The 16,633-nt window shown below is 31.8% G+C and overlaps 1 protein-coding gene across 1 annotated transcript in view; it reads left to right on the top strand.

Annotated features, from left to right (window-relative positions):
- Positions 1–16,633, top strand: part of gbe1a (glucan (1,4-alpha-), branching enzyme 1a) — a 248,270-nt gene that overhangs the window by 202,122 nt on the left and 29,515 nt on the right. Inside the window, exons 13-14 of the mRNA XM_051121339.1 lie at positions 544–728; positions 2,588–2,718. Coding sequence (XP_050977296.1) covers positions 544–728; positions 2,588–2,718 — 316 coding nt within the window. The remainder of the gene's footprint in view (positions 1–543; positions 729–2,587; positions 2,719–16,633) is intronic.

Here is a 16,633-nt window from a genome sequence, read left to right as displayed (position 1 = left end):
TTTATTTATTTATTTGTAATGTGCCGTAGTATTTACATAACTTGAAGTATTTATGTATTTAAGTATTTATGTATTTATTTACTGTTATCACATGTTCTTTCATGTAAAAGTCATGTAATCGTTGTTTGTTAAATAAACTCCAACAAGAATTCTTTCAACAAAGACTACAAGTTTTTGTCACTTACATGAAAGATATTCCTTGTATCAAAACTAAAATTCCTAGAGAAAAGGTGGTGTAAATAAATAAATAAATAAACAAACAAACATTAGAACTGTCCTTGAAGGTCTTTAGATAAGGCTGATTTTCTGCTTGTTGATGACCAAGCATTCATAGTAATGGTGCTAAAATTAAAAATAAATCTTATTAGTTAAAAACAGTGCAGTGTAAGAAAATTTCACGTGACACCAACCTGTAGGGGATGTAAGTTATATTTTCATAACACACAAAATTACCTTAAAAAGCTCTGGGGTGTGTTTTCTTGTTTGTGATAAAAGCTTTCACCGGCTTTTCCGATCTTGATTTTCAAACTTTCCTTTCTCCAGGTAACGAGTTTGGCCATCCAGAATGGCTTGACTTTCCCAGGAAAGGAAACGACGAGAGCTACTATTATGCTCGTCGCCAGTTCAACCTTGTGGACAGTGAGCATCTGCGATACCGACAACTATATGCTTTCGACCGTGACATGAATCTTACAGAAGACAAATACGGCTGGCTGGCTGCCGGTCAGGTGAGATGCACATACACACATTCCTAAACGTGCCTGTCTTATACTGCCTTTAACCTACAGAAGAAACCCAGTGTAAATCTCCTTGTTGGATCTGTCCTTGCCATCTTTTAAACTGTGGGGAGCTATTTATCTGCCATAATAAATGGGATGTGCGATGCATAGCCCGTATGATAATGAAATTGCATAATACAGCCAACCAGGCATGACTCTCCATAGCAGGAAGTCCATTTCACGCACACACATTGTACTGAAGACAGCAGAAATAAGATTTCAACTGCATTAAACTATATAAAACCCCACTGAGCCACAGTTTATGTCCAATATATTAATCAACACAATCACAAATTCATATTGTCTTAATGAAAGAGAGATTCGTAATTAAATGAACAATCACAGAGATGGAGTCTTTTGATGATATCTCTGCCTCATATCTATCACCTCTAGATTTTAAGTTTCAAATTGTGATCATAGATGTCAGTCTGACATTAAAAGCCAAAAAATCTCAATACGAATTCAAATATATATTATCAATACTCTACTCAAGCATAGCTTTATACCCTTTTGAAAAAAGAAAAAAGGGAAAAAAAAGAAAGAAAAAATCTTAATCCAGCTGGTTTTAGTTGGTTTAAGATGGTCTCCCAGCCTGTCCAAGAAGATGTATATTTTATTTATTTATTTGTTTATTTATTCATATTATTATTAGTAGTAGTAGTAGTAGTATTGTACTTATTTTAGTCATTTATTTTAATCCTTTATAAATAAATCTTATTTCATTTTGTGTATAATGTTATTATTCAGTTTATTTATTTGCTTGTATATTTTGTTTTATTACTTAATTTTATGTATAATGTTATTATTCTTAATCTTATATTACTAGTATTACAATCAATTTGTTTATTTATTTGCTTGTTTATTTTATTTTATTACTTAATTTTATGTATAATGTTATTATACTTATTATATGTAGTAGTATTATGGTAAATTTATTTATTTATTTTAATTTTATGTATAATGCTATTATTCTTTTAGTATTTTAGTATTATTACGATTGATTGATTTGTGTATTTATATATGTATGTATTTGTTTATTTATTTATTTATTTTAATTTTATGTATAATGTTATTCTTATTTTTATATGTAGTAGTATTATGGTCAATTTATTTATTTATTTGCTTATTTATTTATTTTAAATTTATGTATAATGTCATTAATTTTATTCTTATATGTAGTAGTATTATAATTGATTTATTGATTTATTTGCTTATTTTTTAATATTATTTTTATGTCTAATGATATTATTCTTATTATTATATGTAGTATATTATGATCGCTTTATTTATTCATTTATTTTAATTTTATTTGTATTATTCTTATATGTAGCAGTTGTAGTACAATAAATTTATTATTTTTGTAAATTAATTTTTTTATTATTATCATTTATTGTTTACTTATTTTTGTTGATTATGATGATTATTATTATTAATATTCCCATTTGAACACAGACTAGTCTAAGCTAAAACCTAACCTAAACCTAACCAAGAAGATTTTAACTAGTTTTAGACTATCATTCTGCTAGTCTCCTAGCCTAGCTTGACCATCAGACAAAACCTTCTAAAAACCAACAAATCAAACCAATGGCAGCAAAACAGCTTTGCTGCTTTAGGATTTTTTTTTTTTTTTTTACCTCTAAACTTCAACTATTGTTTAATTTGTTCCAGTTTTTATTTCTCCTAAGACATTTTAGGGGGAAAAAACATCTGAGAACTCCTGATCTGTGAGCTACATCTGAACAGTACCAGCTTTCTCTGAGATTATTCATGTTTGACAATCATTTGCATCTTGTTTTTGTTTATAACAGGCAGCAGTCACGACTCTGAATCAAGCCGACAAGGTGATCGTTTTCGAACGCGCAAACCTGCTGTTCATATTCAACTTCCATCCGTGCAACAGCTACAACGACTACAGGGTGGCAGTGGAGCATGCTGGGAAGTATCCTTTCACCAGAGATCTCAAGAAGGCTAGCACATCATAGTAATGCAGTGTGTTTATATACGTGTGGGAGTGAGATGATGTATGTGAATGTGTGTGCATATGAGCTGTGAAATATACAGTATGTGGGAGAGAGGTTAGGTCACTTATTATAAATGCATTATCCGCATATAATGCACGCATGATGAGACCGAGTAGGCATTTACGATGTTTTGCAATGCAAGACCTCGATGTGTGTGTCCTTCAACCCCTCATGGCTCTTTAGAGGCCAGCCTGCCGTTGGTTGTGACACATTCCCATTGATGTGTAAAGACGAGCTTGTACACTAGGGAGGAAGGGGGAGGGGAAAACGATCTGACAAGTCTTGAAAACACATTTAATTGGCTACAGAGATGCTAGAGGTGACTGTCATCACACAAAACGAGCTGTTCGTGGCTTTGTATGTGCGTGTTTGTGCGTGGGTGTGCGCATGTGATGCTGTGTTGGGGCATTCGGGTTGCACCAATGGGAGTTTGTGTTTGTACGGAGACTCCAATTAGGAGGAGAGAACGAGACACCCTACGACGAGAGAAACTATGGCTCATCAAACATCACCCACTCGCATACATTTGCGCGCACAAATACCCTCACTCACCAAAAGAAGAAGGCCTTAGCCCGGTTAAAATCCACAAAGATGAAACCAGCACCGTTGTTGTTTTTGATTGAAAGAGCTTTTAGCGTATAGCGGAAGACAACATTACCTTAAGCCAGAAATCGGCTCAATTAAAGGCACAGTGTTTGGCGAAACTTATAAAGAATTGTCTAGAAAATGATTCAGATCTGTGTAATTGAACAAACAGTGGAGTTCACAAGTCTGAGAGAACACTGAAAATCTGAGATTCAAAATCGAATGTATTTAATTTAAACCATGGAAGTTTTAAAGGAAGGAAATTAAAAAAAAAATTATTATTATTATTATTATTATTATTATTATATTTTGTATAATAATAATAATACAAATTATTGTTGTTCATTTTGGTTTGTCCCTCATTTGCTTTAATTATTAATATTAGTAGTAGTAGTATTTGACTTATTTAACATTTTATTAATAATAATAATAATAATTTATATAATAATAGTAATAATAATAATAATAATAATAATAATTTATTACACTAATAATATCTAATAATAACGGTTGTTAATTTTATTATTGTTTTATAAATTATTATTATTATTATTATTATTATTATTATTATTATTGAATATTTTGTATAATAACAATAATAATAAAATAATTCAAAATATTGTTTACATTTTGGTTTGTCCCTCATTTGCTTTAATTATTAATATTAGTAGAAACTGTAGTAGTAGTATTAGTATGTGTATTATTTAACATTTTAATAGTAGTAGTAGCAATAATAATAATAATAATAATAATATTTCATAATAAATTTATTAGTAGTAGTAGTAGAAATTTTAGTAATAGTAGAAGTAGTAGTAGTAGTGTGTATTATTTAACATTTTAATAATAATCATCATCATCATCATCATCATCATCATATTTAATAGTAATTTATTATTGTTGTTGTTGTTGTTGTTGTTGTTGTTGTTGTTGTTGTTGAATATTTTGTGTAATAACAATAATAATAAAATAATACAAAATATTGTTTACATTAATATGTAATACATTTTGGTTTGTCCCCAATTTGCTTTAATTATTAATATTTGTAGAAATTGTAGTAGTAGTATTAGTATGTGTATTATTTAACATTTTTTATAATAATAATAATACATAAAATAATAATAACAATATTTAAAAATAAGTTTATTATTATTATTATTATTGAAGATTTTGTATAATAGAAATAATAATAAAATAATACAAAATGTTGTTCATTAGTTATTATTAGTAGAAATATTAGTAGTGTGTATTATTTAACATTATAATAACAATAATAATAAAAATAGTTAAAGCAAAAGGGGGACAAAATACTAGGGCAAAATGTATAAAAAAAAAAAAAACATTTTGTATTAGTAGTAGTAGTAGTAGTAGTAGTAGTAGTATAAAATGTTAAAAAATACACAAACTTCTACTAATACTATTTTTACTAATATTAGTTAAAAATTTATATTAATAAATAAATGTATTATTATTATTACACAAAATATTCAGTCACAATAATAATAATATTAAAGCAAAAGGAGGACAAAATACTAAGCCAAGTAGTATTTAAAAATTAAAAACAGTATTTTTTACTATTATTTTTATTATACTTTTCTGAATAGTGTTTGGCTAGTGTATAGGTTTATCCCATTTTGCTTTAATAATAATAATAATAATAATAAAAGCTTTTGGGACACAAAACAAATATTTTAGCATTAAATGTTATATGTTGTGAAATCCTTGTACATTTACAGGTTCATCTTTTCAGTCAAATCATTATGCTGCTGACAGTATCAAATATATTGGAAATGCAAAATAAATGTTTTTTCACTTGTGGTCTTAGACTTATGGACCCCACTTTACTGCATTAATCTGCTTAATTGTCTTAATTGCAGTCTTCATTCCTGTTCAAGGCTCTTGTTTGTGTCTTGTCATGAGTCTGTGCTTGTTCGTGAGTCACTGGAAGCGTCAAAATCTTGTTTGTGAGCCCATCGAAATGAATGCACTTATACCTCAGATCAATAAAACAGCAAATTGTGGTGGCAAACAGACCCCGGCAGTCTGCTTCAGATGGGGTGGGATCTATTTATTTTGCCCCCAAGAACGGAGCTCTATGTTGGGGGAGGCTTGAGTTTCTGCTAGGGGGTTTCTGCGGTCTCCATGCTTCAGGGAAAGCGAATGCGATCGATAAAGTGCTGTAGGAGTATATCTCCAGACCTTTCCCCGTACCTCCTTTTACTTTTATATTTCATTCAATGTGTTTTTGCTCTTATTTTGCCTCTTTTCGCAGTCAAGGGAAGTGGACAGGGATACTACTCGTCTGTGATAGTCAGCAATTGCTTAGGAGGCACACTTTGTCAGGCAAGGGTTTGATAAATAAGTAAAAAGACAAACAGTACGTGTGCATTACAAGGTTGTAGCTGATGTTAAAAGAAAACAACAATATCCTTTTGCAGTTTTGTGCATGATGAAATCCTAGATTTCTGAAGGATCATGTGACACTAAAGACTGGAGTAATGATGCTGAAAATTCGGCTTTGCCATCATAGGAATTAATTAAAGTAGACAGCAATTATTTGAAATTGTAATAATATTTCATAATATTATTTAGAATATTCACTGTTTTTTTTCCCCTGTATTTTTAAGCAAATTAATCCAGCCTTGGTGAGCATAAAACTTAATAAGTAAATAAATAAATCTTATTCTTAAGTAATCTTAAATCGTAATCTTTTTTTTTTAATTGTAATAATATTTAAACAATATTACTGGGTTTTTCCCCCCTGTATTAGTCAAGCCTTGGTGAGCATAAAACCTTAAATAAATACATACGTACATACATAAAGCTCTTCACTATTGTAAAATCTTAATCAGTATTTTTTAGATTTTAATAATATTTCACATCACTTGGTATTTTTAGTATTTTTAATCAAATTAATCCAGTCTTGAGCATAAACCTAAATCAATCAATCAATTAATCAGTCTTCACTTTTCTAAAGTCTTGATAAGTTTTTTTTGTTTTGTTTTGTTTTTTTGTTTTTTTTGTAATTTTAATAATATTTCACAACATGACTGTTTTTCCCCTATATTTTTAATCCAGCCTTGGTGAGCATAAACTTCCAAAACTTTAAAACTAAGTAACTAACTAAAATTAAAACAAAATCTTCACTATTCTAAAATCTTAATCAGTAATTTTAGATTGTAATAATATTTTACTATATTACAGTCCGTCCCCCCTGTATTTTTTATTTATTTTTTTGTATTTTTAATCAAATTAATCCATCTTTGGTGAGTATAACCTTAAATCAACTTTAAAAAATAAAATTAAATAAATAAATACTTCACTATTCTGAAGTCCTATTATTGTATTAAGTATTTTTAATCAAATTAATGGTGAGTATAAGCTTCAAAACTTTAAAAAACTAACTAACTAACTAACTAAAATTAAAACAAAATCTTCACTATTCTAAAATCTTAATCAGTAATTTTAGATTGTAATAATATTTTACTCTATTACAGTTTTTTCCCCCCGTATTTTATTTATTTATTTATTTATTTATTTATTTATTTTTGTATTTTTAATCAAATTTTTTAGTATAACCTTAAATCAACTTTCAAATTAATAAAATTAAATCTAAAGTCTTATTATTGTATTAAGTATTTTTAATCAAATTAATCCAGTCTTGGTGAGCATAAATTTAAAAATGTTTACAATCAATCAACCAATAAATAAATAAATACTTTACTATTCTAAGGTCTTAATCATTGTTTTTTTGTTGTTGTTTTTTTTTTATTGTAATAGTCATAATTCAATAAGTTTTTCATAAGTTTTTCCTCCTGTATTTTTAATCAAATTAATCCAGCTTTGGCTAACATGAATGAATGAATGAATGAATGAATGAATGAATGAATGAAATCTTCACTAATGTAAAGTCTTAATCAGTATTTTTTTTTTTTTTTATAATATTTCACAATATTCCTGGTGTTTTTTTCCTGTATTTTTAATCAAATTAATCCAGCCTTCTTGAGCATAAACTTAAATCAATCAATCAATCTTCACTTTTCTGAAGTCTTAATCAGTATTTTTTAAATTGTAATATTATTTCACAATATTAGTGGGGGCCGAAACAACATATGTGGACCAAACAACACATATAATATATATATATAATTTTTTTTTCAGTACAGCTTTAGTCGTCTTTGCCAAATCAGCCTTGTCCTCACCTTACCGACGACTTTCAAGCTCAATTATAAATGCTCCCACTGTCAAGTAATAAACACCTCTGCAAGGCACAGAGCTACACGGGCTGAACGGCTAGTTTGAACCGTGTCGCTAATGCACTCTACAGCAGCTCCAGCCTCGACCGATCCTCCTCTCATTATAGCAAACCCAGAGCAGAGGCCCTCGCCCACCCCGCGGCTCCGCTCATACCCCCTAGCCTCCTCTTCAGAGAACAAGGGCTGCGGGGAGCTGCCGGAGATGAGCTCCACCAGCTGAAGGCCTCCCACCAGGGCCTCTATTTAATCACGGCCCAGGCAGCGAGCCCGCTTGGCGGGGAATAAAGACACCCTTCAGCCAGGGCCACTTAGGCTTCCTCCAGCCCCTGCCGCTGCCCTTTCTGTGTCTTGCTCACGAGGGGGGAGCCCTCTTTCCATGCCACCAGCCGTCGGGCTTTGAAGATGAGAGACGAGGGTGATAGAAGCGCGGGACCGGCGGATAGAACGGTAAATACGGCCGTTTGCGCCTCCCCGAACACCTAATCGTTTTGTGTTTGCCAGCGTTAGGCTTCTCATTAAAACATCGCCTATAACCAGAGCCCGTGTGGGCTTTGTGAAAAAACATCTCCTCCGTTCCCACCCTGAAGCCATAAACCTAAATGCAGAGTTTGAAATGACACTCATTGATATTCAAGTGGCGTTTTGCTTTTTTTTTTTTTTTTGGACCTGCCAGTAGATTTGTACGGTTCTCTTTCTCTCGACGGCCTGTCCTGTGTCTCTGACTCTCAGAGCTGATACTGTAGATGTTGAAGTGTGAATCCCACCAGGACGTCAGCTTGATCTGTCTTTGAAAAACACATTTCGCTGTGAGTCACATCCTCATTATGTCTCATGCGTAATATGGTGACACACACACACACCTGATACGAAGGTCTGGTGTCGTTTCATATCTGCGGTCCCTCGTTCCCATAGCTGTGCTGCTGACTGGCTGGAGCCGCTACTAATCGCTTAAAGCTGATCATTATGCCAGATTTCTTCTCCGCTGGAGTGTTTTGTTTTGGGGGAGGCAGGGACGGGGTCTTGGAGGACGATCAATCATTTCTCCTCGTGGGAGAATATCGATCCTTCCGGTCTCCAGGGCCATGAAGTGCAGAGGGGACGTTCGGCCAATCGGCCGGGTCGATAAGAACGTGGCTGGCTCGCGCCGGCCTCTGATAGGTGATCACAGCCACGCTTTCCGATGCTGGACGGGTAGGGATAGTCATAATACTGGAGGGGTGTGTGGGGATGGTGGTTTTCCCGTAGGAGAGATAGAATGAATCGCATAAAATAAAAAAAAGCCTCTCAGGAAGACCAGAGACAAGCTTTTTTTGCTGCACTGGTGACACCAAAAAAAAAATGGCAAAATAATGTTGCAATAACTGTGTTTTTCTTAACCCATTGGCCACTATGTATTATTTTTTAAGCTTGGATCTAATTTTAAATTTTTTAGGTTTTTAAATAAATGCCTATTTATTTGTTTGCCTGTTTATTTGTATATTATTGTATATTATTTTTATTTTTATTTTTTAATTTAGCTTTTATTTATTTATTTAGTTGTTATTTACTTAAGTATGTATTTATTTATTTATTTATATACTGGGCACCAAGACAAAATACTGCTACCTAAATAAAATACTGCTAATGAAGATATTTGATTATTAATTACATTTTGTTTTTAATACTTTAGTATTTATTTATTTAGTTAGTTGTTGGTTTTTATTTAGTTTTTATTTATTTTATTTTTTACTGGACACCAAGATTAAATACTTTTAATTAAATAAAATAATGTTATATTATTATTATTATTATTATTATTATTATTATTATTATTATTAAAATAAATAAATAAATACATACATGCATATATACATTTTTAAAACTTTATTTTCTAGGTTTCTAAATTAATGTGTATTTATTTTTCTGTTTATTTGTTTATTATTGTTTTATTTAGTTTGTTTTTATTTGTTCAGTTTATATTTAGTTTTTAGTTATTTTGTATTTAGCTATTTAGCTTTTTATTTATTTAATTAGCAGTTTTTTACTTATTTGTTTATTTTATTTAATTGTATACTTTTTAATTAAATAAAATACTGTTATATTATTATTATTATAAAAATATATAAATAGTGAAGTATTTATTTAAAAAATAATAAATGTGTAAAATACTAATAATGAAGATGTTTAATTATTAATAAGATTAATAAGAAAAAAATAATTTAAAATAATAATTTATTTTTAATACTTTGGTTATTCATTTAGTATTTAGTTATTTATTTAGGTTTTTATTTAGTTGTTATTTGTTTTATTTTTTACTGGACACCAGGGTGAAATCCTTTTAATTAATTACAATGTTGTGATATTATTATTATTTATTATTTATCATTTAAAACCTAAAAAATTCATTTTTTAGGTTTCTAAAACTTCTAATACTTTTAATTAAATAAAATAATGTTATGTTATCATTATTAAAAAAAAAAAAAAAAACCTTTACTTTTAGGTTTAGAAAATAAATGTATAGTTATTTCTTTGTCTGTTTATTTGTTTATTATTATTATTATTATTGTTATTATTTAATTTTTATTTGTTCGGTTTAGTTATTTATTTAGTATTTAGTTAGTTGGTTAGTTAGTTAGTTTAATTTAATACTGGACTCCAAGACAAAATACTGCTACTTAAAATACTGATAATGAAGATATTTAATAATTCATTTTTATTTTATTTTATTTTATTATTTTATTTTAATACTTTAGCTATTTATTTACTGTTCTTTTTAGTCAGTTTGTTAGTCAGTTAGTTATTCTATTTAATACTTTTAATTAAATAAAATACTGTTATATTATTGTTATTATTATTATTATTATTATTATTATTATTATTATTATTATTATTTAAAAGTTCAGTTCATATTTAGTTTTTTATTTATATTTTATTTATATTAGATTATATAATAGTTTTTTATATTATGTAATATATAAAAAAATGAATTAAGAGTAAATCATTTTTAATTATTTTCATTTAATTTAATTTAATAATATAATATAATATAATATAATATAATATAATATAATATAATATAATACAATATAATATAATATAATATAATATAATATAATATAATATAATATAATATAATATAATATAATACAATATAATATAATATAATATAATATAATATAATATTTTTTTTTTTTCCTTTTAGTATCTTGCAGTGTTCTTATCATGTTCATTTACATGCTTTATTCATGATTTCTCAGTAAACTTGGTTTGCTTTTGTATGTTGCATTTACCAAGTGTAACCACACTCAGAGAAGCATGAAGCGAAAGAAGTCCTCCAGACTTTATCCCTGCAGAGAGAAGCCCAGAGAGTGCAGTCAGGTCTGTAGCAGATTTAAGGGTTCCCCAGTTAAAACGTGTCCAGGGGCAAGTTCTCTTCAGATCGATTGGGGTGCTGAGAGAAAGGAGCATCTTCAGCTAGGTTTCAGAGAGCTGCATATCCAGGACAGTAGGACTTAGTGGTACACACTTGGGAAACTTTTCTCTGCATTATTCATGAAGACTAATGCACCAAGTTGAGGTGAAAGGCTATAGATTGTATAATGTTACATATTTGTAGGGCACGCATGAGGGACTTCAACGACTGCCACTCAAACCGGTTTAAAAGCAGTAAGCTGAAACAATAACATTAATTACTTTGACAAATACATGCTGTAATCTAAGCTTTTTAGTGCCTTGGGCTCAGTCTCATTCTCTTGCTGTGTTTTCGTCTGATAATTATAAAGTTAAGACATATTTACACAAAATAAGATGCGCCCTTTAGACCCAAACATTGATGATGTTTTTTTTTGTTTGTTTGTTTTTTTTCCTAGCTCTTATGTTTTAAAGATGAATTAGTTATGTAAAAATACTTATATGTTTTCATATTATGGTTATGGTCCTATGGCAGTCTTCTGACACTCTTTTAAAGGATGAAACTTAAGTATATTTAACTCAAAGCAGCACTCATGAATCAGCAGTTTCATTTAGAATCATTTAGCATAGTTTATCTGTGATTTACTAAATGGGCTCTGTTGTGAATAATTAAACATATTTGACCAACAAGATCCTCTTTTGTATTTACAAAGATGATGAAATGAATATGTTGAGAACTAAAGAAAAATGCAGGTTAGATTGTTGGAATACTAATTTTAAATATTTGGAAGATTTCATTTTATTCAGAACAGTCAACAATGGTGTCAGTAGACAAGTGAGAATGTTTCCTGACTCTGGAATACTAGGAGATTCAAATTGTAAATATTTTCCTGCCAAACTTATTGCTGTGAGACAATGAACTGCTTATACTGTATGTAGCTTTTGCCTGTATGTCATGAAAATACTGTAGGTATTTTTGAACTTAACTTAACTTGAGTTAAAATGCAGAATAACCATTTGTTATATTATATTATATTATATTATATTATATTATATTATATTATATTATATTACACTGACCAAATTTATAAACGCAACACCTTTGTTTTTGCCCCCATTTTTCATGAGCTGAACTCAAAGATCTAAGACTTTTTCTATGTACACAAAAGGCCTATTTCTCTCAAATATTGTTCACAAATCTGTCTAAATCTGTGTTAGTGAGCACTTTTTCTTTGCCGAGATAATCCATCCACCTCACAGGTGTGGCATATCAAGATGCTGATTAGACAGCATGATTATTGCACAGGTGTGCCTTAGGTCACAATAAAAGGCTACTCTAAAATGTGCAGTTTTACTGTATGGGGGGGTCCGAAAACCAGTCAGTATCTGATGTGACTACCATTTGCCTCACGCAGTGCAACACATCTCCTTTGCGTAGAGTTGATCAGGTTGTTGATTGTGGCCTGTGGAATGTTGGTCCACTCCTCTTCAATGGCTGTGCGAAGTTGCTGGATATTGGCAGGAACTGGAACACGCTGTCGTATGCACAGATCCAGAGAATCCCAAACATGCTCAATGGGGGACATGTCCGGTGGGTATGTTGGCCATGCAAGAACTGGAATGTTTTCAGCTTCCAGGAATTGTGTACAGATCATTGCAACATGGGGCCATGCATTATCATGCTGCAACATGAGGTGATGGTCGTGGATGAATGGCACAACAATGGGCCTCAGGATCTCGTCACGGTATCTCTGAGGATTCAAAATGCCATCAATAAAATGCACCTCTGTTCGTTGTCCATAACATACGCCTGCCCATACCATAACCCCACCGCCACCATGGGCCACTTGATCCACAATGTTGACATCAGCAAACCGCTCACCCACACGACACCATACACGCTGTCTACCATCTGCCCTGTACAGTGAAAACCAGGATTCATCTATGAAGAGAACACCTCTCCAAAGTGCCAGACACCATCAAATGTGAGCATTTGTCCACTCAGGTCGGTTACAGCGACGAACTGCAGTCAGGTCGAGACCCCGATGAGGACGATGAGCGTGCAGATGAGCTCCCCTGAGACGGTTTCTGACCGTTTGTGCATAAATTCTTTGGTTATGTAAACTGATTGTTGCAGCAGCTGTCCGGGTGGCTGGTCTAAGGCGATCTTGGATTTGAAGATGCTGGAGTTGAAGAGGCATTTGGTAGAGAAATGAACATTCAATTCACGGGCAAAAGCTCTGGTGGACATTCCTGCAGTCAGCATGCCAATTGCACGCTCCCTCAAAACTTGTGACATCTGTGGCATTGTGCTGTGTGATAAAACTGCACATTATAGAGTGGCCTTTTATTGTGGCCAGCCTAAGGCACACCTGTGCAATAATCATGCTGTCTAATCAGCATCTTGATATGCCACACCTGTGAGGTGGATGGATTATCTCGGAGAAGTGCTCACTAACACAGATTTAGACAGATTTGTGAACAATATTTGAGAGAAATAGGCCTTGTGTGTACATAGAAAAAGTCTTAGATCTTTGAGTTCAGCTCATGAAAAATGGGGGCAAAAACAAAAGTGTTGCGTTTATAATTTTGGTCAGTGTATATTATATTATATTATATATTATAATTATATTATATTATATTATATTATATTATTTAAAATATATTTTTAAATGGTCATATGATATGGTGATAGTTTAAAAAAGGAGTGGAAGAGATTTTTTGCCTTCTCTCACAAAACTTTTTACATTCTTCTAGGAAACTTTGCGTTCACTCACAAAACTTTTGTGTTATATATAATATGAGGTGGGAGCAAAAACTATATTTCAGTGCTTCTACAAATCAGTGCAGAGTTTTTTGGAGGAATGGAATAGTTTTGCAAGAGAACATAAATGTTTTATAAAAGAATGCAAAACTGCAACTGCAAAGATTCTTGGGAAAAAATAAAAAAATTTGCAAGAGAATGCAAAAGCAATGAAATATACATTGTCGTTCAAAGGTTTGGAATTTGTAAGATTTTTTATGTTTTTAAAGAATTAGCTTATGCTTATCAAGCCTGCATTTACTTGATGACAAATACAGTAATTTTACAGTTTTAAAATTACAGTTTAAAATAATGGTTTTCTATTATAATATATTTTAAAATATAAGTCTTTGCTGTCACTTACCAGTTTAACACATCCTTGGTAAATAAAAGTATTAATTTCTTTCAAAAAAAGAATACAAATTTACTGACCACAAACTTTTAAATAGTAGTTTATATTGCTAGAAAATATTTCTATTTTAAATAAATTCTGTTCTTTTTAACTTTAGATTTATTAAAGAATCCTGAAAAAAAGTATCACATTCCAACAAAATATTAATTTATCAACATTGATAAATCAGCATATTAGAATGATTTCTAAAGTATAATGTGACTGAAGACTGGAATAATGATGCTGAAAATTCAGTGTTGCATCACAGGAATAAATTACATATTCACATAGAAAACAGTTATTTTACAATGAAATAATAATTCACAATATTAATGTTTTGCTGGATTTTTGATCAAATAAATGCAGCCTTGATAAGCAGAAGAAACTTTAAAAAACATTAATTATCTTACTGATGCCAAACTTTTGAATCGCAGTGTAATTTTCTTTTTTTACTATCATGACCATTTTAAAAAATGTTTTAAAAAAATACATTTAATGACAACGCAAGTGTTTTGAAGGAGGTTCTTGATAGAACACAGTACTTTTGCAAGAGAAGGCGAAGTTTCTTGGGGGAACAATTTTTTTTTTTTGTGAGAGAATGCAAAGGTTTTGCAAGTGAATCCAAAAGCATTGAAATATAGTTTTTCCTCCCACCTCATATGTTTTTTCCATCACCATGTCCCCTTAGGCGCTCAGTAATGTACTGCATTTGAAACACATAATTCACTTATTATTATAACAAACAGCAGTCAGTACCCATGTGTAGCAGTACACTGTTATTCTGTTCTAAACATAGCCTTTAATAAACAACAGTTGGACTCAAAACAAATTGGAGCGATTGATTGGATTGTCTAACGTTGATTTAATGGTGATTGATTAAAGCTGTAGATACTATCATAAGATTCAAACATTAATCTCATTCACACTGAGAACACAGGGTGGGCACACCGACATAATTTGCGTAGCCAAAGAATGAAAGTAACTAAATTGTTTATCTACACTGAGATGAAAGCAGACATGTATCTCATGAAACAAGAGCTTCCAGGGCTGTTAAAGCGATGCGTTATAGTCTGGACGGTTTCCAGCGTTTCAACAGAGGCGATTTAAGGCCAGAATTAAAGTAGGGAAAAAAGCGTTTAGAAGCAAAATAAAAAGGGCGAATTGGCTAGAGAGAAACGATAAGGTGTTTGAAATGAGAGAATTAAAGGAAAACTTTCAAAGCAGATAAAGAGAGAGAGTGAGGGAAGGTCATGCGGGTAAAGATTTTAGATTTAGGATATTAGATTTTCGACAGTTCAAGGAGTTTAGGTCGAATGACCCACGGCTGTGTTGATTCCCAAAGTGCTCCCTGTGGTGCGGAGACCCGGTTCCTTCCCCAAGAGTCGCTCAATCCTTCCGTGCAAAGCGGAGAAGCCCGGTGGAAACTAGTGGGGTGTAGCTCTAGGAGAAATTAGCCACCTTCCAAACAACCTGGGGAAAAGAAGAAAAGGGAAGAAAACAGATTGAGCGGGAAAGGATTTGGAAATGCATGACAGCATGCAAGTAAAAAGACTGAAATCTAAAAAGTAGAGAGATTGCTTTCCCACCAGCCTCCCCTAAGATGCAGAAATTCTCTGAAAATCAAGCAGCAGGATTGCTTGGGAGGGTGCGGTTCTGCTCGCGCGCACGCCATTGTTGTCTGTTTACTAGATTCAACCACAATCCCTCTCAAATCCCCAATTTTACACCGAGCCGTGGCGTTTTTATTGCCGATTTTAAAACTATCACGGCAAGTCGGCGGATATAATCTCTCTCCAAAATGATGTGCTTGCCAATTCCTGAACCTGATGTTTTTTTTACCCCTCCTCCGTGAGGTTTTGTTTGTTTGTAGGAGGACAGGAATACACCTCTTGGGAGCTAGGAAGGCGGGTCTGGATCAGCTCCATAATTTTTGGAAGTAGAGATTTTCTTGGTTTAATGAGAATAAGGTTGCCACCTGCCCTTCTAATCCAGCTCACAATTAAAAAACATGTTTGACTTTTTTTAATCTCTACGGCAGCTGGCAGTTTTATAAGCATCGTCATATGAAAGTCACCAGACGTGAACCACTAATTTAAACGTGGGTAATGTATTCTAAGTCTGTGAAGGGACGGAATTAGGACTGTCAAATCGATTAATCACGATTAATCACATTCAAAATAAAAGTTTGAGTTTATAGAATGCATGTGTGTACTGTGTATGTTTTACGTATATACGGTATTAATACACAGCATATATATTATGTAAACACTAAGGGTGTAATGGTACACAGATGTCATGGTTCGGTTCGTACCTCGGTTCGGGGGTCACGGTTCGATACGATTTCAGTACAACAGGAAAAAAACAACAAGTCTACTATGTTAAGTTTCTTTTCATTTATTTTGAAGAGACTG

This window comes from Labeo rohita, chromosome 10 (genome assembly GCF_022985175.1).
Source record: "Labeo rohita strain BAU-BD-2019 chromosome 10, IGBB_LRoh.1.0, whole genome shotgun sequence".
NCBI lineage: Eukaryota > Metazoa > Chordata > Actinopteri > Cypriniformes > Cyprinidae > Labeo > Labeo rohita.
The sequence above is the reverse complement of the archived record's forward strand: the minus strand, read 5'-3'. Positions and strand labels throughout refer to the sequence as shown.